This window comes from Chelonoidis abingdonii, chromosome 16, assembly GCF_003597395.2.
Source record: "Chelonoidis abingdonii isolate Lonesome George chromosome 16, CheloAbing_2.0, whole genome shotgun sequence".
In the NCBI taxonomy this organism is placed as follows: Eukaryota; Metazoa; Chordata; order Testudines; family Testudinidae; genus Chelonoidis; species Chelonoidis abingdonii.
The window spans coordinates 16,559,552-16,587,045 of record NC_133784.1 but is presented as its reverse complement, the minus strand read 5'-3'; the positions used below and the strand labels follow the sequence as shown (position 1 = coordinate 16,587,045).

Genomic DNA, 27,494 nt, shown 5'->3' with positions numbered 1-27,494 from the left:
CAGAAACTTTTTTCAGCCTTACCGTAGTGGTTGTTTCTGATGCCTCCAGGAGAGGTTACATAATGGAGTCTGGGGAAGGGAGTGTGGTTTCACATGTGGTTTTTTTAACTAATTTTCATTGCTACTCCTGAGTTATTTTGCTTGATACTTTAAACCTAGCAAGCAAGTGGCCCTGTTTATGTATCTTTGTTCCTGTAGGTGAGAGGTGAATAAGCTCCACAGTCTCTGTGACTCTGGTCTAGGGGTGCACCTAACTACTAAGGTTGTCCACTTTGCAGGAATCTTCCTCTGGTTTGCACGCTGTATGTGTTCTGTCTGTGCTCATGAGAGGAGAATTCCAATGAGCAAAGTTTCTTGTTTATGCTTTTGGGTCTCTTATACTCTATGTACATGCAGTGCCTAAGGCACTGGGCCCAGTGTTGAATGGGGCCTCTGAGCACGAGCAGAGTCTTAAAAAAAAACAACAAAAAAACAAAAAAAAAAACAAAAAAAGTCAGCAGCATAATACTGCCTTTTTCCTTTTCTGTTTTAGCCTGCTGTTATAACATTGTTATTGGAGAAGCTCCCTGAGTTCTTTTTTGACACGTGAGTGTCTTAATATCTTCTCTCTGACCTGAACTGAAACCTTGTCTGAGCGTGATCCCAGGTGTTTGCTTTTAATCAATGACTAAAGTTTGACCAAAATGACCTTATTTACATATTTGGGAAAACACTGAATCTGAGGAAGGGAGAGTGCAATGTACTATATAGTACTCAGAGCTCAAGATAATTGGGCAGCATATAGCAGAGGACCAGCCTAAAGATGGGGAATTCCCCCTGATGTGGTGTGCATTCACTGGCTATTGGTGCTTACATTGGGTATATTGCCCAGTACAAGACTAAAGGCAGAGGCATTATGGGAGTGGAATTAAAAGGTGTCTCAGCAGAGTCCGGAGTACAACAGTGACTTTTAGATCTGAAAGAACTGAGATCTCTTTCAGCAATTCACCTCAAAAACTCCAAATTCCCCTGTATTGTGAGACTCAGGAACTCCACAGCAAAGACTCCCCACTCTTACATAGCTCAGGAGTATGCTTATCAGCATGTAACTTTTTACAACAGTGTGATTTTTAATTTTCAGATTTCCTTTTTTTCTTATTTCACACTCCTGGAAAAACAAAAACAAAACTACAAACGGCCCCCCTCGCACCACCAACCACAACTAGAAAAATCCCCTTCAAAAATGTAATTAAACTTTATCTTTAAAGTTGCTCTCATACATGCTACAAAACAAGGTAGAGAAAAAGTTTTTGAAAATATGCAAATGATCAAAGTAAATTATATTAATATTCCATTAACATTTATTAATGAAAATATTAATGTAAAATTGTTTCTTACACATATTTACGATATACTTACAAACTCTGTTAATGTTTACATGGGCTAAACATATTTATGGCTAGCCTGGATTCTGCTGTAGTGTGGGCAGAGCTTTAGAACTCTCTTCACTAATCCAGTTTTGAAGCTATATGTGACATTTGTGGATAGAGGAGGCCTGAAGCTAATTCACACTGAGTGCTCATTTGTATGCCAGAATGCTTGTGGTTTTGAGGCTTGATCTCAGGTGACACACTCATAACCATTGGTTTCTGGATGCTTAGGAAGTGAGAACTGTGAATGGTTCGCCCTATTTTGTACTGAAATCTACAGTGGTTGTAAATGAAATTTTGCAGGTAGCTAATCCATGAGAGCCTGCTAATCTCTATAGTTTAAAAAAATATTTAGCAGAAATTCCTTTACTAACTGAGAGCTAGCAGTGAGAGCCTCTGCTGCAGTTTTGCATTTTGTACAGTTGCACTTTTCTCTCCCCATGCACTTTATTTTGGTAAATACATGATCTTTCTCTGGATATGGCTACACTTGGAAATGTGCAGCGCTGGGAGTTACAGCTGTGGTCGTACAGCTGTGTAGGAACAGCGCTGCAGTGTGGCCACACTGACAGCTACCAGCGCTGCAGTGTGGCCACTTTGCCAGTCCATTTGTAGCGCTGTTGGGAGTGGTGCATTGTGTGCAGCTATCCAGCGTTCAGTGGCTGCAACGGCTTTTCAATAGAAGGGGGTGGGGTGAGAGTGTGACAGGGAGGTGGGGAGACAGAGAGAGCGGTTTTTGGAGCAGACACTGTTACAGCTCCCTGCTTGCAAGTTCAAAGAAATGGGGGGTGGGGTGGAGTGTGCAGGAGCGTCAGGGAACAGAGAGAGCGGATTTTTGGAGCAGACACTGTGAGCTCCCTGCCTTGACATTCTTGCCATTTCCCCACCCCTCTCTCATCACTCTTAAATGTAAAAAGACTTCAGACCAGATAAGCAGCTTTTCTGACGGACTCCTCCCGCGCCGCTGCTGTTTGTCTCCTCAAGCAAACGCTGTGCACTTCCAAAGCCTCGGCTCGGCTCGCTCGCTGGAGCAAAGAGAGCTGTGTTTGGTAGCTCCGGGGAGTTCCTTCCGGTTTGTGTTGACAGGAATTCTGGGATACCTCTTAATACCCTGGAGGCCAGTAACAGCGCTGGTGAGTGTCCACACCTGATGAGCAGCGCTGCATCACCAAGCGCTGGATTCGCTACACCTGTAGCAGACCAGGAGTACAGCCAACGCTGCAGCCAGGGAGTTGCAGCGCTGGCTGAGCTTTGTAAGTGTGGATACCGAGTAAGTTGCAGCGCTGTAACCCCCTCACCAGCGCTGCAACTTGCAAGTGTAGCCAAGCCCTCTGTCTAGCTGAATTTGCCTTGCATACTTTCATTCAGTCAATGGGCACCACATCATTACTAGTTTTAATATTTAAAACAAAAACCAATTCCTCTAGCTGAATGCTATTGTTTCAAAGTCTAGCACCATGGTGGGTAACCATGTATCAGGAAAATAATGAATCTGGAGAAAAATGGACATTCTACATTGTTTCCAGCTTTGGCTTCTCTAACAGTCTTGCTTAACAGTGAGACTGGTGTTGGCTCTGCCCATAGGATGACTTCAACTGACTTGTATTTCACTTGTTCTGTTGTTTCAGTGTTGGCACCTTTGGAACCAATTTCCCTCGGCTTATTGTCAATCAGTTTAAATGGCTTGACAAAATACTTGACAGCAAGGTAAGTACTAATGGTGCAGTCAGCAATATCTTTTCTTCATTTAGTTCTTTGAGCATCCTCAGATGGGATGAGAGAACTATTTTGCTTGTCGGGGATAACAAGCACATACTGAAAAAGTATGGGAGAGGTCAAGCAACCAAAACATGTTGAAAACCTAGGGCTTTCTCTTTTAATACTATATTCAAATGATTTATGACAATAGCCATTATGAATCTTAGGATTTGACCTGCAGATCTTAATATGCGAGCTGAAAGAAATTTTGATGATAATGATAGCATGTGGAATAGCATGTGTCCCTCCCAAAGCAGAGGGCCAAAGGAGAATCTAGGGAATAAAGAGGACTGGACAAAAAGTCTAGTCCACAAAGTTAGGACAGTTAGGTGTAGGGAAATGCCCTGTAAATTATATTTGGTTTCTTAGCTGAATCTTTATGAAGTTTCAGATGTACAATATATAAAGTTCCAATCTATTAAAGTTTGTTCTCCAGTACTAATTTATTTTATCCAAGTGCTTGACATCTTGTTCTTGTAAAGCATAATGTCATGATGCATTGTCCCAGTATGAAGATATGTTAACCCCACAGATATTGGGGAAATTTTTAATACCTCACGTGTAAGTTGTGGAATGCAGAACAGCCCCATCTAATACAAATCATAAACATTTAAATGGCTGAGAACACTAGATATAGAAGAGATGAGGATTTAAGTGAGGGTTAAAGTGATTTCGATGCATCTGTGTCTATATTAGGTGTTTGCCCTGATTTAACCAGATTAAAGACAGTTTAGTTCAGGGGTAGGTAACCTATGGCACGCATGCCAAAGACGGCATGCAAGCTGATTTTTCAGTGGCACTCACACTGCCTGGGTCCTGGCCACTGGTCTGGGAGGTCTCTGCATTTTAATTTAATTTTAAATGAAGCTTCTTAAACATTTTTAAAACTTTATTTACTTTTCATACAACAATAGTTTAGTTACTTATTATAGACATATAGAAAGAGATCTTCTAAAAATGTTAAAATGTATTACTGGCATGTGAAACCTTAAATTAGAGTGAATTTAACCGCTTCTGAAAGGTTGCTGACCCCTGGTTTAGTTGAACCAGTGCAACTGTTCTAACGCAGGCCAAACCTTAATATGTACAGACTAAGGGTCTAATTCTGTAGTCCTTGTGAATTAGTCTAATTAAAGTCCGGGGTGAAGTGCTGGCCCCATTGAAGTCAGTGGCAACACTCCCCATGACTTCAGTTGGGCCAGAATTTCACCCAAAGTAGATAAGGATACAGGCTCAGGCATCAAATTACTAGAGTTGTTGTTGTGGGTCAGTGAGGTAAATATTGGGGGAAAGTATAAGTATGGAGCAACTATGATCATAATAAAGATATCTTTGACCATTAAATGTCTTGCAGTGTTTCTTGAATGTAGGAGAAAATGTACAATAGTGGATGTCAGGAAGGAACATGTTCCACTCCCTGCTACCCCACAGCAAAGACAAGATCACCTGCTGGCAAGAGGCCCTTTAGATTTGCAGGCACAGTCCCCTGACACCTCAAAATTAGGACTGTTTTTTATTTTCCTTATTTCCTCCTGGCAGACCATTCAGATTGTAGCCTGAGGACTTCGAATGTTAGCTGTGCATTTGAAACACCCACTCAGGAGTCCGTACTGGAGTTAGCACCTGACATAACTCCCAATGAAATAAGTGACAGACCTCCCATTGACTTCAGTGGGAGTCAGGGGCATATTGACTTGAGTCTCATTTAAAGAGCCTTGATCTAAGGCCTGGTCTGCTCTTAAAACTTGGGTTGATGTAGCCAAGGTGCTCAGAGGTATGAAAATTCCATATTGACCTAACCCCCAGTATAGACGCAGCTAGCCTGATGGAAGAATGCTTCTATTAACCTAGCTACTGTTGCTTAGGAAGGTGGAGTTCTTGCAGCAGTGGAAAAACCCCTTCCATTGCTGTGGTCTGTGTTTGCACTACAGGCTTACAGCAGCATAGGTATGGTGCCGTACCTATGCCGCCAAGTGCCTATAATGTAGACATAGCCTAAGTTGTTTTGAACTGAAGAACTTCATTGTTGTGTAACTGCCTGGCCTTGTTACTGAAAAGAATGGATGTCAGTGAACCTGAAGAGCTAACTGGATTTGACAGTTCCATCAGCACGTTTGAGAACTGCCGCTTAGATGGCCAAGAGGTAAATGAGGATGAAGGAGTCTGGTAGAGAATTAGAGAAGAATTCCATATAATTGTTCTTGTTTTCTGTGTTCTCTGCTTCCTTTTTCTGTTTCTTTTTTTTTTTTTTAGAACAGTCTATCTCTGTTGATTACTCAGTACTCAACTATCATTACTAATAAATGAGAGCAACTGTCCCATAGTGGTTTGAATGAAAGGGGATTGCTGTCAATTGTAAAGGCTTGGTTATTTTTATCTTCCAATCTCCTTTTCCCAGCAAAATAATTGGAGTTTTAACAGCAAAATATGCAGTGCTTTAAAAATCACAGTGTGATTTAAATAGTCATCTGGCTTAGTGGAGAAGGCACTGGACTGGGACTTAGGAGATCTAGGTTCTGTTCCCAGTTCTGCCATTGGCCTGCAGGGTTATTATGGGCAAGTCACTTCACCTTCCCGGGCCTCAGTTTTCCCCATCTGAAAAAGGGGATAATGACCTCCTTTGTAAAGTGCTTTGAGATCTACTGATGAAAAGTGCTAGGTATCATTAGTATTTAAATGTGGTCAATCGAGAGGACAATGATTATGGGTGTGTCCAGTATAAGCATAGGACGTTGTGTTTAGAACGTCGTCATTTCTGTGAAAATGTGCTGGGTTTTTGCTGATAGTTAGTGAGAAGGCCATGTTCCTTTTCAATTTGCTGTAGCAGTGGTGATGAAATTGTCATATCCCAATGTTTCCCTCTTCTGCAGGATCTCGTCATGAAATTAATGCAGATGGTTAGTGTTTCTCCAGCAACAATCCAGCATGACATTATTACCAGCTTGCCAGAGATCCTGGAGGATTCCCAGCAAAGTGAAGTCGCCAGAGAGGTTAGGTAAGGCTGACACTCATGCTGTCTCTTAATCCTCTTCACTGTGCATGCTTTACTCCTAGCTACTCAGTGCTCCAGAAGTCAGATATGTCTTTATCAAATTGTGAACTCCATTTTGTTTTGTATCTTCCATTTTGGTGTAGGACATCCATTTTGTTGTAGGGGCTGAGCATATGTCTAATCTTGCCCTGGGGCAGGTTATTATGCTGTATCCCAGACACTGCCTTGCTCAAGAAGGGTGTGAGACACCTATCTGAGTGACTATGTCAGATGGGGGGCATTCCAGGTCCCAGCCACATGTCTCTGCACAAACACTAATCCTCCCTCCTGTGGGGTCAGAGTTAATTCCCTAGATCAGGCACCATGGTCAACAATAGAACAACATTTTTTCTAACTCAGGCAAAGCCAGGAGTAGATCCAGGTCAGGCTGTCTGGCACAAGTTACACAGAATCCCTTACCCCTATACTGCACCCCTGAGCCTAGTTAGACACATGCCCAGACTACCTTCCCCGCACCAATGCAAACCCTGCTTGGGTCAGTCCAACTTGTCCGTGCACTCTGATGCTGGTGTGTGCTGTAAGCTCAAACTGCTGAGTCTTGCTGTGCTATCTCAGCAGTCCTGTTGTCTCCAGGCTGTGTGTCTGTAAGAGTCCCCGTTTTGCAAGCACCAGTGCTGTAGTTGGCTGTCCTCCAAGCTACTCCTAGTTCAGACTCTGTACCCATGTGCTCTGGTGTCTCCCTGCCCCAGGTGGTCCATAGTTAGTTCTGGAATGGCACTCCCCCACTCCCTCAGCCAGTCAGTTTCCGCAGAATAGCAGGAGGTTTGAGGGTGGAGGGGTGGGGATAGCTATGGGAAAGGGGAGAAAGGAAGGAGAATGGGGATGGGGTTCTACCCAGGCACAGAACTATGACTGAGAAACAATCACAGAGCAATTTAGGGCCATCAACTCTAATGTGTGTTAAATACTGGATCATCACATGGAACAATGGATTGTCTACATCAACGCCTAATTGTGGTGCGGAAAGGGGTTGGAATTTCTTAGACTGAGCACATGGCAGAAGCAGTTAGAGACTATGGGTAAGTCTACACTAGAAATGTAGGTACATGTCCACACTACCCTCCTTGGGTCAGTGGTGCACATCCTCACCAGGAGTGCTTCCACTGACTTAAGAGAGGCAGTAAAGCCCGGTCTCTCAGCTCCGCAGGCAGCTCCCTGTCGGGAGCCTAGCTGCTCCACAGACTCCTGGGCTCACAGTGGGCTGTCTCTCTCCTCCCACCCCCCCATTCCCAACTGTGAGTGGGGAAAGTCACGTGAGGTTTCCCACCTCCCAAATGGGAGCAGGGTCCATTCTTGCCCCAGCTCTCAGCCGGGAGAGGGGTCCAGCCGCCCAGCTCTCCAGGGGAGCAGGAGGCAGCTGGACTTTAGCAGCCCGGCCTTCTTGTCAATTTCATGGCTCCTGCAAGACAACCAACAACTGATGTAAGAAATGCAGTGTCTACACAGATATTGTGTTGCCCTAACTACACCAGCATAAGCCTTACGGCTCTCATGGAGGTGAAGTTGTTATGTCGGTGGAGTGAGATACTTTCTTCTGCAGGAGCAAGGCTAGTGTACACACTGACATAATTAGGTTGACGTAAGCTGCCTTAGGTCAACCTAACTGTGTAGTGTAGATCAGCCCTATATTTAAGAGGGGGGCTCTCTACGAAGGTGGGCTGGTCACCGCAACATGTAAGCAGAATGGGCTGGAAAGAGAGAAGGCAGGAGGGGCTCTGCCTAGACTGAAACACTGGCAAGACTCTGGACTCGCAAAAGGCGTGAGATCAGACTAAGGGGAGGATGCGTTTAGAACATTGTTTTTAAAGATCTATAACACTCTATTGCATTCTAAGAGTAAAGGGACTATGGTTAAAAACGTCCTTTGCTAAATCTTGCCTGCCATCTTCTTGAAAGGGCTGAATTAGAAGCCAGTGTGCCAGCAATCAGGTGGAATTCAGGGAGTGCATGTCAAAGCAATTGCAGGGCTTGGGTGATCTGAGGCATTGGTTTTGGGGATGAGTGTGGTTGGACTATCATCCCATGATCTAAGGAAGGGCTAAGACAAGAGGTCTGTGCCTGGCAGTGTGCTCTAGAAACTCAGCGCCAGAAACAGTGACTAGACACAGGGCTTAGAAGCACATGGGGCTCATGCATGGGTCTCTTACTGCAGACTGGTGACTGTCCAGAAGAGAGCACTGGGACAGGTTGTACCAGCACATGATAGTTAATGTGTTAGCTAAAGCATGTTAAACATACACCTTTTTTCCTAGTAAAAACATGGCCTTAGACTAAATTTTTATGGGCAGTGACTGTCTTGTACCTCCATATAATGCCTAGCACAATGGACACCTGGGGCCTCTAGGTGCTACTGCAATAAAAATAATTCATAATAATAAATATCATGTAATAATGTGTATGTACAAGGTGGCAGAATTAAGTTTGCACAGGCAGCTTTTGACTGCTTGGCTGAGTAACCTTAACATTCTTTTAGTGCTGGGTGTTTTTTTGTATGCAACTTCATACGTGTTTTTAAAAAGAAACTGAAAAAACAGAAATTCCATCATATGGATTCATACTGACCCCGGCCCATCTTGGGTCATCAGCATATTTTGAACCAAGCATCTTTAGCACCATGGCACAGATTTTTTCTGCTTGAGCTAAAGGAATAGATGGTAACGGCCTAATACTGTTAACACTTATGTGGACCAACCACCAGCGGGAACACAACATACATTTTGCAAGTTGCATAGTATCTTACGTAATTGTCTACAAGACAGCAGAGTAATGTTGGGATCAAGATTTGTGAAGTCTTTTCCTGGCTTTGGAGGGTAGTGAGTTTATTGGTTACAGACAGCACTGGTAATGACCTTGTGCCACCACTCAGTGAAATATGGGTAGTAATAATTGCCTGTCTCTTACTGTGTTTATTGGGCAAGTCCTCATGCCTCTGTAACAGGCTGTGAAATTCAATACATTATTAACACAAGTCAGTGGAAGGTGGCTCCCTGCTCAGTGCACTTTCCCCACAAGCCAAAGGGAAAGATGCTGTTGTTGTGCTTGTGTCCTGTCTGGGACCATGTCTGCACTATGGGGCCTATACTGTCATAGCTATGCATAACCTCACAATGTAGTTGCAGCCTGCACTGACAGAAGGGGCTTTTCTGTCTCTGTAGGAACACGACTTCCCCAAAGTGTTCACTCGACCTAGCAGCGTTTACAGTAGGGGTTAGGTCAACTCCTATTTTGCTTAAGAGTGTGGATTTTTCACAACTGTGAGTGAAATAGCTATGTCAGCCTTGATTTTAAGTGTCGGCCAGGCCTGGTGCTCTAACTCTGGGTCCGCGATGTAGGAGGCTGGGCCTGAGAACATGACTGGGGCATGTGGAAGGTCAGTGGGACCAAAGCATGCTCAGTAACATGGAATGTTCAGAAATGTAAAGAACAAAGCCTCTAACAAATCTCTACTGAGCATGGGCAAATGGGTGATTTTCAGAGCTTCATAATTTAGCCAAATCTGACCTCAGGACCAGTCCTTGCCAAATTTCAAGTCCTTGCTCCACCTTAAAACTGAGGCTTATACTGGAAAGTGCTAGGCATTGCTCCCAGTCCTGCCCAAAATAACAATGAGAAATAGTAAACTTTACTCTTCTTCATGCCCACTTCAATTATAGTGATCCCAAATTGATTGTGTTCAGAGAGAAGCAATCTTTTCCAGAGTAACCATTTTCTATAATGCCCCTGGCATATATTTGTCACTGTTGCAGAGATTCTGGAGTGAGTGGAGAAACTGCTAGCATTTTATAATTGCATAAGTCCACTTAATAAGAAACTTTTAATTATTTGTCTGCAATCTTTTTCTTGTGTATCAGCCAGCTGTTAAAACGGGACAGTCGCCTAACTGTTCCGATCCTGGATGCCCTTTCCAGTTTGGATCTTGACGCAGGACTTTTGGCTGAGGTAAGAGATTCTCTACTAAACAGAAGTGTAAATATTATAACTGCTCTGATCATTCCAAGTGTTGTGTTAAAACCAGCTCCTTTGAGTCTTTCTGTGCCAGCCAAAGTGGGAAAGGTGTCAGGAAAGTCATCTGAATCTATAAGCCTATTATATAAAATTGTTTTTGAGAGAAAGCAGTGAATTGAGGATGACTTGTATGAGATTTTCTGGTTATAATGCAATGGTGTGTTCTCAGAGGATGTGCTATTCTCAGTTAGCAACTGTTTATACCCTGAAACATAAGGGATTATTTCCCGTATTGTTTTTACCCTGTCTATTGTAAATGGATGTTCTCATTATACATGTAAATTTCCTAACCCTTTGAATCCTATTAAACTCTTGGCCTCAGTGATATTATTGTGACACCTAGTTCCACAGATTATTTTTTAAAAAATAACAATTATCCATCTTAAATTTGTTGCCCTTCAATTTAATTGACTGTCCCCTTGATCTTGTATTATGAGAAATGGTAAACAGGAGCACACAACTTACCATCTTCATTATTTTGTGTCACTCTACGATGTCCCTTCTGAACTAAATACTCCATCTTTTCAGGCTGTTTTCATATGGAATTAACTTCAGCTTCTGATCATTTCTGTTGCCCATTTTCAAAACCTTGTTATCTCTGCTGTTTAGTTTTTGACGTGTGGTGACTAGAATATAATCTAGTATTCTAGGTGAGAGCATCCCACTGATTTATATAACATTCCATATTCTTCTCTAGCCCCTTCCTTTGCATCCAGACATCTTGTTTGTTTTATTGACCATCACTGACATTGATCAGCAGTTTTCATTGAGCTGTTTACAAGAATTCTCAGATGTCTTTTCTTGAGTGGCTTCAGTCAATTAGAATCCAGCAACATATGAGTATTCAGAATATCCCTTCCAATGTGTATTACTTTGCACTTGTCAGCACTGAATATCATTGGCAATCATTTGCCCATTCCCTTACCTTGCCATGATGGTGTTGCCCTACTCCCTGAGAAGTTCCTCGCTATCTTTTCCAGCCTTGCCTATTCTAAATAATTTCTTTTAATAGATTCCAAGGCCAGAAGAGACTATAGTGATCATCTAATCTGACCTCCTGTATAACAAAGGCCAGAGAACTTCTCCAAAATATTTCCTAGAGTAGATCTTGTAGAAAATCATACAATTTTGATTTAAAAATTGTCAGTGATGGTAAATTCTCCCCAACCATTGGGAATGATTTTTCCTCATTTGCAAATGATGCCACTTCATAGCTCACTACTTTTTTCTGAGGATCTTTATTAAATATGACCAGTCTCTGTTCAGAACCACTGGTCACCTTTCCCCATTATGGAAATTCCACTGTGCATCTCAAGTTAAAAAGAGAGAAAAGTCTGTGTCATGGGGGTGTATAGAACCCATGCTGGCCTGATAACCAAGAAATTAAAGCAAGAACTGCCTATCAGTGCTGATTGGCAGCCTCACAGCAGCTGGGGGAGAAAAAGAGCTTAGAAGCAGAAGGTGGGGTGGCTGCCAGAGGAGCAAGCAGGCCAGAGAAAGAGGGTCCTGCCAACAAGCTGGTGAGAAGCCTCCTCAGAGTGACAACAGCCCAAAGAATGGATGACCAGCGCCACAGGCCGCAGAAGCCTACAGAGCCAATGGAAGTAGGAGGGAGCTCAGAGTATTGCAGGAAAATTGTTAAGGACTGATTCTGCCTGCCTGCCTGGGTTAAGGGTCCTGAGCTGGAATCTAGTGGAGTGGGTGTGCCTGAGTTCCCCTACCAACCCCTTAACAGAGACTTAAAAGCCAAAGGAGGTTCCAGGCCCCTTTAGGAAAGGACCAGATAACCCCTGCCAACCATAAGGGGAAGCCTGTACACCTCAGTGGGACAGAAATTAATGTCCTTGCCTCCAGAAGGACTATGGAGACCCAGACAAGAAGGGCAGACTGATAGACCTGTCGATCTGAGACGACTGTCCAATTCCCTGTCTAACCAAACGGTGGCACTACTGCATGGGGCAACAGCTGACAGTCTGTAAACAGGCTTGTGGGCTGCCTGTCAGAGATGCTGCTGCACATAGAGGCAAAGCAGCAGAGAGGACAGTTTATATTGATGACCTCTGCTGCTTGTCTGACTTTGGCTGTTTAAAGGGACCCCACTGTAGATCATGATTTCTTGGAAAGTGGCTTGGAGGAAGAGCTTTGAAATGGGAAAGAGCAGCCATTCTTCCTGTATATTATCTGAGAGAGATTCAGTGACTTGGCACTGGGCGTAGTCTCTGTATTTTTGTTTTGTCTTTTATTAATGCTGAATGCTGCTGAAGAAGACACAAAGTGGCACCATTCTGCAACCCCCTTTCAGAATGGATCCCTGCTGATATAGCATCAGTCATGTCTCTGCTGACTGGCCGTCATTTTTATGAGGTGTCACCTCATTGTCAAGGCAACACCTGCAAGATAACTACAGCAGGGTGAAAATGTAGAATGGAGGTGAGGTACAAAGGCTTCTTCAAGCCAGAGCCAATGTACGTGCTGAAATGGTACAATTCTCATGTTCAGGTTGCTTCTGAGTACAATGCAGGTTATTTGTTTGAGTATATTAAAGACTATTTTATTATTTACATGTCCCCAAAGGGGTGTTAGTGCTCTAGAATAAACTTTATATCTCCCTGGCACTCCAGTCTTACAGATGACACATTATTGCTCTTCCCTTTAGGTGCGGCAGTCTGCTATGATCATTGTGCCTGCTGTAAAATTGGAAGATTTGCCTGTAGTAATCAAATTCATTCTACATAACATCAAAGCTGTGGATGCAGTAGAGGTACCGTATGTACTCTGTCACAGAGAGGAGATGTACAAATGAGTATTCTTTAGGAACACAGGAATGGCCCTGCTGGTATAAACCTATGGGCAACGTAGTCCAGTGTCTAGCCTGGCAGAGATCAATGCCTGATTTTTCAGGAGAAGGTGAAATACTCTAATAATGCTCCACATTACTAATTACCAAACCCCATAAGAAATTTATTCCTGACCCCCATTGTTGATTCACTTATGCCCTGAAGCATGAGGATTAAGAGCTCCTCCTGTGCTCTGGGTATTTTTCAAGCCCCTTTGTTATCCTTTGTTTTTTAAAATATGTTTTACAGAAAGTGACAGGAATTTTCTTTAAAGGGCCTTTCCACGAAATTCTTGTGTGGTGGACTTACCTGCGCCCCTCTTTCTGTCTCTTTTGCTGTAGGCCCTTGAAATTTCCCTGGTCCAGCTCCAGCTAGGCTGACTGCAAAAGTCTTTCAAAATAAAATTATCTCAAACACAAAAACTTAATAGCAATAGTCCTTCCTCCCAGTGTTGTTTTTTGTTTTTCCATCCCTCTTCCACAGCCTTGGGAAGGGACTGTAAATCACCCCTTTCCCTCCTGGGGCTGATGGTCCCTGGCAAACAGTTCCTCTCTATTTTCCCCTTTCACTGTGAGAACAGGGAACTTTTAGTGCTATCTCCCCCTCTCCCCACCCCCCACCCCCCCCAATGGTTTTGTTTGAGTTAGATGATTGATCGGGAGTGGAGCCTTGCCCCACCCTACACTGAAAGGCTGTTGGCTCTTGGCCCTTAAAGAAACAGTTATCTCTTCTCCCTTGGGCCATTTCCCCCATGTTTGCCCCTGCTGTCACCAGGATCATCATTTGGCTGAGACTGTTTGGAAGGGGTAACTTGAACCCTATTCCTTTTCACTCCCCCAATTCCTCTTTTCCTCAAGGACCAGTGTGGGGGGGTTGTCACTCCCAGGGTGCAGTCTGGGAGCTGCTGGAACTGCTGTGCCCCCTGACAATTCAGTTGGGATGGCTTATCTCACACTGCTCTGCTGGTGACTCAGCTAACCTCTCCAGGCCCTGTTACACCCAACACAACAGCAGATGGCACCACACACCCAACTGAGTTACCTGGGTGCTTTTCCTAAGCCACTCATGGACAAACATGGGGCAACAGCCAACTTCCCGGTTCCCCAGCCTTGCACCCCTACCGGAGTATAAACCCAGAATTATACCGTCTTGCTCTGCACAGGATCTGTACCATGCAAGCTAATTAATTAACTCGCTTTTCTCACAATGTGGGAAAGATATTCAACAGCTTTTGTTTACCAAGTGGAGATTTTCCCATATACTTCACTGAAATTGCACTGGTTAAGATAAAACATAAAACAAAGGTATTAACTACAGAAAGATAGATTTTAAGTGATTATAAGTGATAGCAAACAGACCAAGGCAGACTACTTAGCAAATAAACAAAAATACAAGCTAAGCCTAATATATTAGATAGATGGGGTTTGAATTAGCAACTTCTCACCCTGACTGATGATACAAGCAGATTCTTAGGGCACAAACTGCATCTGCCTTGCAGCTTGTGTTCTCCTCCCCTGTTACAAATCTTTTGTCTTCCAGAGCTTCTTTCAGGAGTTGAGTTGTGCGAGAGTGAAGACAAATCATGATGTCACTCCCCACCTTTATATATTCTCTCCATATGGCAGGAATCCTTTATTTCAAGCTAAATTCCCAGACCAGTTTGTGGAAAAATACAGGAATTTAGTGTCATGTGATCTAGTCACATGACCGTGCATGCCTTGCTGAGCCATAGCAGCAATTATTCATAGGCTGTCTGAAGCATTCCCAGGAAGGCTCACCAGGTGGGGGATAAGCTTCTTCTAAGGCCTATTATTTCTCTTAATGGCCCGTTACCTTGAATAGGCCTAGGCTGGATGCATCTTGCCTAGTGGGTGTCACCCAGGTGTGATGGGTGAAATACAGATACATAGTCAATATTCATAACTCCAGATACAAAAATTATACATGCATACAAATAGGATAATCATATTCAACAAATTATAGCTTTTCCAAAGAACACCCCACATGACACATCTTGTAGAAAATGCATCATATAATTATATCATAATCATACCACTATGATGAATATGGGGTGCAGTGTCACAATCAGTTTACCTCGTTACGGTCTGTAATATTTTCTCTGGGGATTCTACAGAATTGTCTTTATTTTTCTTCCACCTTTCTCTATCCATTGATTTGTAAAAATGTTCTAACAAATTTGCCTATCTGTTATAAATGACTGTGCTCTGCAGGTGATTTCTGCTCTTCGCAAGAACTTGGATCTGTCGTCATGTATTTTACCTCTGCAGATGCTGTCTTCTCAGAGCAAGCTCAAAAGCCAGTCACAAACGAGGTATTGGCATTGTATGCATGATTCTACTTGGTTTCTGCATGGGAAAGATGGGATAAAAGGACTTTAATTCTAATTTCTGAGACTTCTCAGTTGGGTTTAGTTACTTACACTAGCATCATTTGCCCATTGTGCTATCTCTGCTGGCATCCTCAATGCTTCAGACAGTGTCCCTTCCAGCCAGCGTCACTGCAACCACATCCCTGTGTCTGCTGTCATATCCTGTCTAGATGGCACCCTCCACTGTCCCACTGCAGTGTCTCTTCCAGCCAGCACCACACCCTTGCAGCACCACACCCTTGCACCCTTCCAGCCTGCACCACACCACATCCATTCTGGCTTATGCTGCTGTGATTTCATCTCCCATCACCCTGACTGGCATTTGCACCCAGGAATAGCACCACTGCCACCTCATCCCTGTCCCTCTGCCACCACATGATCCCTGGCTGGTGCTGCTGCTGCACACATCTCTTCCTACCTGCCCTGCCTTTATTGTGATTCCAGCCAGCATTGCTTTCACTCCATCCCTACCTTCGTCTCCCTTCTAGCAGGTGCTGCTGCAGCTGCTCCTCTTAGCGCTGAGTTAACTGGTACCTTTTATGACAAGATTCACATAATAGATGAGCAATTCTGTTCCTCTCTGGTTGTTTGCAGTTCCTCCACAAGCCAAGTAAGCAGCAGCCAGAACTGTGTCAAGCTCCTTTTTGATGTGATAAAGTTGGCTGTGAGATTTCAGAAAGGCATTTCTGAAGCTTGGATTAAGGTCAGATTGTACTCTCCAGGGTTTCTCTGGTTTAGAACATTAACTGTAGTTTTCCTCACTTGCGACTGTAGTGTCACAAAACTATCTAGTGTTACACTTTTATCCCTGAAAGTACTGATACTAAGCTTTTTCTGTGGTATTGATGCTTTGCACTTTTCAGCTGTAAATCTCAAAGTGCTCTCAAGACTGTGGGTAAGCAGTACATGCCTTGTTCTACAATGTGAGGACCTGAGGCACTGGTGAAGCCCAAGAGTGTGTTTTAAAATGAGCACTTTTTTGTAAATTTGTGCTTTAGCTTATCTGGGCCTCAGTCACCTCATCTGTGAAGTGGGGGTAATGATATTGCTATTCTTCATAAGGATTAGCTTGGTAATTGATGTTTGTAATGCACTATTGAAATGTCCAGCAGGGACTGATCCTGCAGAGGGGGCAAAATTCCATTTTTAATGATGGGCTGGGGTATAAACTATGAGGCTGGAATTGGTTTCTTGTTCCCAATTCTTTGTTTATTTAGGATTCCAGTTCCTTTTTCAAAGGCTGAAGTTAAGAGTATCCTCAGTCAAACTGTAAATTTGCACATTTATTCATGTGGGAGGATGTAGGAGTGGAGGGAAAGAGCAGATCTTAAAAGAATAACTGGATGAAGTCAGACATCCTGTGATGTAAGGTGTTCAGATGCAAGTGGAGATGTTACTCAGGATCTGTGCAAGAATGAGGGAAAAACTGAGGAATCATAGAAGAAATTTGAGGAAAATATACTGTGCTGCGAGTTCGCATGCCTTCTTTCCCTTCCCTGTGCCTAGAATACTTCCTGCCAGCTGCATCCACCCATACCAGAGTGTTAGACACACTTTGAGAAAGTGAGGAACGTTCATCCTATCTTGCAGTTTCTTTTCCCCAAAATAGTGTGCCCACCCATCTGAGCCACGCTCACTGGATCAAATTTTACATGGTGTGGTGGCTAGAATTTATTTTTATTTTTTGAAGGGAAATGTTCTGTTCCTCAATGAAGACATTATTCTTACTCTGGAAAAATTTCATTTGCGAAGGTGGAGGAGGAGGAGCTAGCTTTTAATGAGAGCTCTAGGAACTGCCTCCAGACTCTACAGTATTTAATGCAATCCAGTATCCTGGATTAATGGGTTTGTAGAGAAGAGAAACTGACAGGTGCAATATTTCTTTTGCTATCTGCCTGGCCAGTCTGGTCATTTCCATTGTGTAGGATGTGTGCGTTTTGAAGTCCGTTATTACTTTACACTATTCATAGAATCCTAGGACTGAAAGGCACCTCGAGGTCATCTAGTTCAGTCCCCTGCACTCATGGCAGACTAGGTATGATCTAGACCATCCCCGACAGGTGTTAGTCTAACCTGCTCTTAAAAATCTCCAATGATGGAGATTCCACAACCTTCCTAGGCAATTTATTCCAGTGCTTAACCACCTTGATAGTTAGCAAGATTTTCCTAATGTCCAACCTAAACCTCCCTTGCTGCAGTTTAAGCCCATTGCTTCTTGTCCTATTTTCAGAGGTTAAGAAGAACAATATTGTAACTGTTTGTTTATTTCTTTCCTCTTTAGGCTATTGAGAACACTGTCTCTGTGTCTGACCATAAGGTAATGCCTCTTTTGAATCTTCCTGTGCTGTAGCTGTTGTGTTATGAGCTTCTGTCTTGGATACACACTAGCAAGGGCACTTGCTTTGTTCACAGCCACAGGATTGGAGGTTTTGCTATGGAGATCAGGAACTGCCAGTGATCAAGAGATCTTGTGGGTCTCCATGCATTTGTTCTCTCCATGGTTTTAACTGGATTTGCTCTAAATTTTATTTACACCTGAACATTCTTAATAACATGCATCCAGCCCAGTCTGAAAGTCATGTGAGAGACGGTTCCTCTTAATCCACCTCCCTCCTCGTCCTGTGGTACTAGAGTTTGACCAGTCAGTTAAGTGACTTATTGAGCCCCAAACTTTCTCTTTAGAGCTGATGAAAAATGGATGGTTCTCTTTAGTCTTCATTTCTTTAGTGTTCTGCAGCCCAGCATCTCCCTCAGTTCTGGACACCTCAGTTGCTCTCGTTTCTCTGCAGTGCACAGATGTGGATGAGCGTTTTGGCGCCATACTCTCTGGCTCCCCGCCCCCCCATGTTCCTATTTGCTGCCGGTTCTCTGCCTCTGTGGCAGCAGACAGTGGCTGTTCCTTTTGCTCCTGGCCTTGCTGCTTCTATTTTAACTTTTTTGCCTTGTTGTTTGGGCAGTGGGGAGCAGGGTTCTCCATCCCTGAGCCTCCGCTGCAAACCCACCCTGCTGGCTCCTCTGCTCCTTACAGGCACGGCCAAGCAGCCAAGAGAGCACTGAGTCAAATCCAAGCAGTGCTCAATTTGTGAGGCAGTCTTCCCAGGCTCGGCAGACGATGAATTGCACACAGCCGCCAGTCCCTAATTTTGTTAGGTCCTGGGGCTATGAGTCGGAGAGGCAAGTGGGGTCCCTATCAATGTTCCCTCTAATTTTTTGCATCCATGTGCAGAATGAATTTTGTTACGTGCACCAAATGATCGAGGTAATGTGTGGATGTGCGCCACCAGTAAGTAGAAACAAAAAACCTAGATATAATAAATATTTTTTAAAAATTACCATAGGAGTAATTACTTCAGCCAGGAAAGGTTAGGGATTTTAGAACTCATTTACTCAAAGAATTAAATGTAAATGTAAGAGAGAAATAAAAATTATGAAATGCATAGACCAGTCAAAAAGCACAAACAACAGCACTTTGAAAAAATAAAATTAGAGAATATATGTGTATTCCAGGAAGTATCAAGAAGTAACGGCAACAACAACACAAGTATGTGTTGGGAGGCGACTGTGAAAGACTGTGTGTGTGTGTGTGCGTGTGTGTGTGAGAGAGAGAGAGAGAGAAAAAGACAGACAGAGAGGCACACAGTGTCTGTGTGTGAGAGAGACATGCATTGCCCCTTTAAGAACATCACCCTTTTAAGTAGATCAGCACTCAAAGGAGACAGAGCAGCAGCCACCAGCAAGCTCCCTCCATCCCACTCCTGAACTCTGTCACTCCCCCACCCTCGCAGAGATGGGGTAGAGGGGCGGGGGGGGGAACACCCTGACATGAGCACTCCCCCTCTCCTCCCCCACGCACTGCATAGCAAGCAAGAGGCTCCTGGGAGCAGCTCCAAGGCAGAGGGCAGGCAGGAGCAGCGCAGCAGTGGCGAGAGGGGCACCTGAAGTGTGCATCCGTTGATAGACTGCTGGGTGGCCACACAGCTTAGGGGGAACTTAGGTCCCTATCCACTAATGCAGCTGTGACTTCAGTGGGGGAAGAATGGACCAGGAACCCCAGTGCAGAATAGGGAGAGGCTCCAGAAGCAAGGAGAACCCTGACCACTTGACTAAGAGGATAAGTCCCAGGGGCCTCTTGCAGAACTAAGAGGGGAGGATTGCAAGGCCACAATTGTCCTCTGCCTCCCTGTAAGTTGTAAAGTAGGTCCTAAGCACCCTGGGGAAAGAAGCAGGGCCTCTAATCAGCCTCCTCCCTCCTGAGCTGTCCAGGTGGGCCCTGACTAGTTCCCCGTCCTAGGTTCAAACCCAGACCTCTCAAGAGGGCTCCAGGCCCTAAGGAAGACAAGTCATAGGCGGCCTCCCCAAAGCCGCAGTAGAGCTTCTATACTCCCAAAGTTTAAAAAAAAAAATTTTTTAAATCTGAAAGGGGGAAAAAAATGCACACAAAATCCAGAAGGTCTGAGTCTTCAGACTCCTCCCCCTGTAGAAGGTGAGCTGTCTGACTCTGACGCCAAACAGGCCAGGGGAAAAGGTTAGCAAAGGCTTTTTCCCCTGGAGAAATGTCAAGCTATGTGCAGCAAGATTATCTGCAAGATTCAAACACAACCTTAGTAGGCTCCTGAGAGTGAGCCTCGGAGTCAATTTCTTCCCTCAAAACCCTCCCCAGTGGCGGTAATACTCCTTCATTCCTCCTTCCAGAAGGTGAGTAGGGTGAGTGGAGTAAGCCAAGTAAGGGCCAGCATGTTAACAAGAGTGATGTCAGGCTCCATAACCTTCCAGACCCAAAGGGCTCCATTGCTGAGATACCAAAGTCTGACATTGCTGTTGCATCCCTCCCCAGCCCCTCACAAAGGGGAGTTCTACCTTCCGGACTTCACAGATAGGAAGATGGAGGCCATTCTCAGACAAGACTTTGAAGCCTCCTCTGCCACCTACCAAGTGTCCCTGGGAGCAGCTGCCTGCTTTGCAAGAGCATCTCTCCTGGTTGGGAGATCACAAAGCCCTTAAGGAGAGAGTTCACCCTGACTTTGGCTCCAATTTAAATGACTGTCTGTCTAACAACAGTTTTGCAAGTGGGGCTGGTTTTGTCCAGTGTCTAAATTAATGATCTGAAGGATGGCGTGGATTGCCCCCTCAGCAAGTTTTCAGATGACACTAAACTGAGAGGAATGATAGATATGTTGGCAGGCAGGGATAGGATACAGGGGACCAAAGATTGGGCCAAAAGAAATCTGATAAGGTTCAACAAGGACAAGTGCAGAGTCCTGCACTTAGGATGGAAGAATCCTATGCACTGCTACAGACTAGGGACCAAGTGGCTAGACAGCAGTTCTGCAGAAAACGACCCTAGGGGTTACAGTGGACGAGAAGCTGGATATGAGTCAACAGTGTGCCCTTGTTGCCAAGAAGGCTAACAGCATTTTGGGCTGTATAAGTAGGAGCATTGCCAGCAGATCGAGGGATGTGATTGTTGGGGAAGGGATAGCTCAGTGGTTTGAGCACTGGTCTGCTAAACCCAGGGTTGTAAATTCAATCCTTGATGGGGCAATTTGGGGCAAAAATCTGTCTGGGGATTGGTCATGCTTTGAGCAGGGGGTTGGACTAGATGACCTCCTGAGGTCCCTTCCACCCTGATAGTCTATGATTCTATGAATAGTGATTGTAGCTGACACTGCAATGGATGCAATGAGATTCTCAGCCTGAGCCATGGCTTCCAGCTAAGCTGCCAGACACCACCTATGACTCTGACCCTGGAAGGTGGGTACTTACTCTAAGCAGGTCCTATCCAAGTTTTGGGGCTCTGTCCTTTTTGGAGAAAAGCCAGATAAAGTGGTCTCAGACAATGCAACAAAATCCAAATAGTCTCTCTTTCCCCACTAAATTCTCTCTATAGAATGTAGTCTGATCTTCAGACAGAGACACTCCTTTCACTAGTTGTCCTCACAGAGGTACCTGCGAAGGGACAACCGGTTCCCAAGGGAAGACAGTAGGGTCAAAGTCCAGGGGGAAAGTCCAGAGGGACCTCAGCTCCCCTGAAATCTAATTTATGACAAAGATCATGTAGGCGTCCGCCCAGGAGAGAAGCGAGGGGGCAGAATTTCGCATTTTTCTAGAGAAATGGTTTTCTTCAACCACAGAGAAGTTAATCAGGGCAATAGTGAGCCAGGGATATTCTCTCGAACTGTGGGCTCCGCCCCATCCATTCTTCATCCAGTCACCAGGTTTCAATGACTGTAAAACACACTCTGGATCAAATTGAAATATCTCATCTTCTGAATATTGGCGTGATAGAGTGTTCCCTCAGAAAAAGGTTTGCTGGGTTGTACTCCATTATCTTCATCGTGGGGAAGCACATGGTGGGTATCAGCACCATTCTCAACCTCAAAAGGCTGAACAAGTAGATGAAGAAAACAATGTTTCTGATGGAGACCCTGGCCTGTACGGTGTCTTCCCTGTCCAGAGGGACTTCTTGACTTCAGTACCTCTTGCAGACACACATCTCCATAGCCCCATCCGATTGTGCCACCGCAGACTTCTGAGGTTCGCCTACAGCAGGAAACATTATGAGTACTGAATGCTCCTAGTTGGCCTGTCTTTGGCCACCAGGGTTTTACAGAGATGGTGGTAATGGCCAGACTCCGGTTGCAGAGAACTCACCTGTACCCTGTTCTTGACAACATCCCAATTAGAACTCCAGCAATGCAAAGGACCACATCTTGGATGTTGAATCTCCTCCAGGTGAATGGCTTCATCCTCAATGCCAAGAAAAGTTCTCTGGTTCCATCCAACAGAATAACCACCTGGGAGCAGAAATAGACACCTTGATAGCAAAGGTCTACCCATCATTAGAAAGGTTTCAGGAAATCCAGAAATGTATTATCTTGCTTCAGAGATGCAGCAGGCCTACCAGAGCACTGTGCTGTGCTAGGATTCGTGGTACTGTGCATATGGGTCACTCCACGGGCACAATCACTCATCAGATGTCTTCAAGCCTTCATACTAAAGGTGTGGGACCATTCCCTGGAACACATGAAGGATCAATTATGGGTTCCAACACAGGTATTTAACTCCTTACACTGGTGGTCAGCCCATGATAATGCCTGCAAAGGCATGTCCATCTGCCTTTCAGATCCTTTAATCCTCTCAGTCAAGGCCAGCCTGGAGGGCTGGTGAGCTAACTTGGAGACCCAAAGAGCCCAGGGCCTCTGGAGCTAGGAGGAAAAGGCAAAACCGCATAAAACTCCTAGAGCTGAGAGCTGTCCAGCTAGCTCTGCAAAGGTTCCAGCTCTCTCCAAGGGGAAACCATGTCCTGATTCAATCAGACAATATGACTACTTTTGTGTATTTAAACAATCAGTGGAGAACAAGGCGTCCAGCACTACATGTGGAAGCAATGGAAATAGTGAGCTGGATGTAACAGTTCTGCCTTTTCCTCGGGGTGATCCACATCAAAGTCGACCTGAACCACGAAAGGGCAGATGGTCTCACCAGGTACAGGGTCAACAACTCCAAATGATGCCTGAATCGGGACTCAGCATTCAGACGTTCTATGTCCCTTCAACTGACATTTGTGAATCACACAAATGCAAAGAAGCCAAAATACTTCACAAGTGAGGCAAACCCCAGAGCCATGGGCACAGATGCCTGATCACACAGTTGGACAGAGGGCCGCCTTGACATTTTTCTATCTTTTCTGCTACTGAGAAAGGTGGTTCAGAAAATAAAATGAGAGCAGATGACGGTAATTCTTATAACTCCTAATGGGGCAAGGAAACCTTGATTTTCAGCCTGATAGAGCTGAAACTGGAACTCCCGCTCCAGGTTCTGTGGAGACTGGACAGCCTTTCAAAGGTCCTGTTCTTCAACCAGACCCAAGACAGCTTCAACTAACGGCCTGACCATTGAGAGGGAAGCACTAAAAGGTCTGGTTCTTCTGTGAGTGCTTGCTCATGTCCATTCCATATTAGGTGTGTGTGCTTGCAACATGCACCAGTGCCACAAGTTTTTCCCTCAGCAGTATCTGTAGGGGACCGGCTCTGGCGCTGTCTGGAGTGGCGCCTGCATGGCGTGGTATAAGGAGCACCGCCAGCTCCCCCCACCTTTGCCAGAAACTCCAACAAAGGGAGGAAGGAGGGTGGGTTGTGGAATGGACATGAGCAACACATCTCGAAGAACACCACTTACGGAAAAGTTAACTGTCTTTTCTTCTTCGAATTCTTGCTCATGTCCATTCCATATTAGGTGACTCCAAAGCAATACCAACAGAGGTGGGTAGGAATTCATGTAGATTGCGACACAGCTCTGCCGAACCAAACTGGAATCAAGAGAACAACGTAAATCCCAGAAATCCTGGAATTCCAGCCGTTCTGGACTTTCTCTAAGAAGACATAAACAGAGACCTTCAGCTGAGTATCATTTCATGTCAGGTGTCTGCTCTTAGTATTGTGCTATTTGTAGGATCGTTGGCCCCCTTGCAGACCATCCACAGGTAGCCAGATTCCTTCTAGCAGTCTGATTAGCCAGACTAGTAGTCTCAGGCCAGTCTTCCCAGCATGGGGCCTAATGCTAGTTTGAGGGCCCTGCCAGCCATCCCTTTGAGCTTCTGACTCTAGTGTCGGCCTTTCATTTATTCATTAAGACTTGTTCTTAGTAGCTGCCATGTCTGCCAGGAGGGAATGTCGGAGCTGGAAGCCTTATCCGTATGTGAGCCTTACTGAGTGTTCCGTGAGGTCAAGGTGGGGCTTGGGACACCAGCATCCTTTCTTGCTAAGGTAAATTCTTTCTTCCACACTTCCCAAGAGACTGTGCTTCCTTTGTTCTGTCTAAAACCACAACATCCATGTGAATGAGTAGCCTCCTCCAGGAGGCCCCCTCGTTCCCTAAGGGCAGCTTAGCAGTTGGCCCTTCACCTCACCACATAAGCTTATCATGTAGTCTCTAACCATATTTTATTAACACAACGAATTGCAAAAGTCCAGAAGGCAAAAGTCCTGAAACACAGTCCATATCGCCCCGGTCCATGTAGATTTTAAAACCCAGCTTTGCTCTCACTGGACTCCCGTCAGTCGTCCTCTGCCCGGACAGCCACCCTAGCTCTTACTTCTGGGGTTCAACCCTGCTCTTCCCAGCCTTTCTGCTGGGAGCATCCCTCACTCTCCCTGGCCCTCTTATGACTCCTCCGAGGGCCAGCTCTTTGGTGAGAAGATGTCAGCACTCCCCTTCTTCCCCTGCCTTCACCCCCTCTGGCCCTTGACTCCAGATCTCTGGCTTAGAGCCAGCAGGCATCTCCCTCTGCTCCTTCTGCCCTGTGTTCCTCTCTCTTTTGGCTTGGGGACACCAGCCAGCAAACCCCTCTTGCAGTTTTCCTGCCTTCAGCCCTTTCCCAGGAACCACCTTCCCTCTCTGGCAGCTCTAATCTTCTGCTCTTCCTGTCTGAACAAGTCTGCCTTGCTTCCCCAGGTCTCTCTTTCGCCAGGCCTCTTGTAGCCTCCAGGTGCTGCCCTCTTACTTGGCCCCACTGGGGGCTCCTGGACTGGAACAGGAGATTTGAGTTTGGTTTCATTTAATGGGCAAGCTACTCTGTTATAATCCAACTGGGAAGACATGGCACACCTTAGATGTTGGAAGAGCATTGAAAATCTCTCAAACATACAAAATCCACAAAATCGGGCTTTCTATCTGTGTCCTTCTACCCAAAATGCCAGGAACTCGGAGCTTCCAGTTCCTTCATTGATAGATGGATTAGACTATGTATTCTGGAAGCCTATAAATCATCAGAGGTTCCTGTCCCAGAAGGTATTAAGGTACGCTCCATGAGATCCTTAGCAACCTCGTGGGTGGAACAAGCAAGTGGGTTCAGTTCAGAAATTTGCAAAGTGGCCAGTTGGTCTACAGCTAACATCTTCTTTAAGCACTATGGCGTGGACCTTCTGTCTTCTGCAGACACCTTACTGGGAAGGTTGGGTTTGGAGCTGCTGCCTTTGCCTACCCCTGGGCTGCCCTCTGCAGCCCCTAGTGCCTATTAGCCCAATGCTAGGCTAGCTCCCCAGCCCTGCTCCTCTCAGGTACCCTGTCTCTAGCTCCCTGCAGCCAGGCCCATCTCCCTCTACAGCCAAAGAGAGACTGTTTGCTTGAGCTCCTGGCTCAATCCTTTACAGGGTCAGCTAGGCTCTAATTGGGGCTTGCCCCAGCTGAGCCTGCTTCCCACTCAGCCTGGGCTGTTCTCCCAGCCCTCTCGCAGGACTGGTTTTAACCCTGTCAGAACTGGAGCGGGTAACCACCCTGCTACAGGCAGGTACTTTTTTCCTCTTGAAGTTTTGTTTCATAACACTCCCTACATCTGTTCACTGCTCGTTACTTCCCAAGCATCCAGAATTATGGGAGATGCAGGACTGCAGAATGGAAGTTTTCTTAATGATAATTTCCTTTCTGCTAGCAGGGATTCCCACAATTCTACCCACTCTAGATGGTTCATGAGTCAAAGGTCAGATGTTAAATGGAATTGTTACAATAGGACAGTGTCTGTATACGACTTAAAAGCATTCCTTGATCTAATCTTATTTCGTTATCTCTAGAATATTTGTTAATGATATTATGCAACAGTTAAAGTTTGGGACTAACTAATTTGGCACCAAGTGGTTGCAGAAGGAGCAGGGCCAGATTGGGTGGCACCAAAATGCTGATCTGCCTTCATGAGCTGCAGAGAGAGGAGAGCAGCTGAGAACTGTGGGAGACACTGCTAGCAGAAAGGAAATATTGGCAAGAAATTTTCTGTTCCACTGCATAATGAATATATGATTAGTGATTATTTCCTCTGAAAGGTTCTGGACCTGATAGTTCTGCTACTAATCCATACTACAAACACCAAGAGCAGGAAGCAAATTGAGAGAGTGCTGAGGAACAAGATTCCACTGGGCTGTGTGCCAGAGCAGCTGCTACAGAGCGCCTTCCGAAATCACTCATTGGTGAGTACTGCTACTACTTTGAGATTCTGCACACTGGGAGCATTCCCCTTTCCACCTCCTGGGATGTGGCAGATGGTGATTCAGCTCTTTACGGATTAGAAACAAAGACTCACTTCCAGAGCTTGTCTTGTGGACCTTGCTGACCTTCCTGTGGACGTCCCAAGATTTGCTGAAGAACTACTGCCCATCCCTACCCTGCAGCATAGGATAGGCTTCTGGTTCTTCTGCAGATCTTAGGAAGCCCTCTTGCTCTCTGTCTCCCCACCACAAGTGACCCTCTCCTCCAAGGCCTGACATGCTGCTCTGCCTCACATTTTTCTTAGACTTTACATTTTTATACTTCTTGCAAGTATAAAATGGTCTGCATTTTAGATGTGTACATGTGGCTGACCTGAGTGCCTATAGTTACAAGGAGAAGGGACCAGGAATATGGACAGACAGTGCCTGCCTACAACTTAAAGTAGGGCATGAAGACTGAGCATTTGTCTGCCCGGGGGGTTTTAGTTACTAGTTTAGCTGCACCAGTGTAAATCTGCATGTAGACTGTTGTAAACTGACTTGCATGAGTCACCCAGTTCAAGTCCCATTTTACACTGGTGCAGCAGTCTGCATGAGTAGTTTGCGCCAGTGCAGCTGTATTCTGTTGCTCAAAAAAGCTCTTATGTGGACAGGTTCTTCATTGTTTTGAAAGCAAAGCAGGGCTCTAGAGATCACAAATCTAAATGGGAATCTGTTATGGGGTCAGCCTATATCTAGTGAGGTGGGAGAGTTAGAGGCCAGGGAATCACCTACTAAACTAACTAGGGATCTTGAGATTAAAGAGCAGTATTCCTCAAGTTGGGACTCATAAAATGAGGGATGGAAGCTTTGAAAGCAAATAGTAATGATGGGAATCTCATGTCTCTGTCATGTCTGTCTGTCTTTCAGGTTATCAAAGACTTCTTCCCATCAATCCTGTCACTGGCTCAGACCTTTCTGCACTCTGTTGATCCATGTGTCGTCTCCTTTGGCAGCTGCATGTACAAGCAAGCATTTGCAGCCTTTGACTCTTACTGTCAGCAGGTATATTTGAAATATATAATAACA

The 27,494-nt window shown here is 45.0% G+C and overlaps 1 protein-coding gene across 1 annotated transcript in view; it reads left to right on the top strand.

The window, feature by feature from the left end:
- Window positions 1-27,494, top strand: part of FANCD2 (FA complementation group D2) — a 154,420-nt gene that overhangs the window by 10,160 nt on the left and 116,766 nt on the right. The window contains 10 exon segments of the mRNA XM_075073058.1: window positions 533-585; window positions 3,038-3,116; window positions 6,038-6,162; window positions 10,071-10,158; window positions 12,881-12,985; window positions 15,293-15,393; window positions 16,045-16,153; window positions 17,732-17,767; window positions 26,265-26,408; window positions 27,336-27,470. Of these exon segments, the coding sequence (XP_074929159.1) occupies window positions 533-585; window positions 3,038-3,116; window positions 6,038-6,162; window positions 10,071-10,158; window positions 12,881-12,985; window positions 15,293-15,393; window positions 16,045-16,153; window positions 17,732-17,767; window positions 26,265-26,408; window positions 27,336-27,470 (975 nt within the window).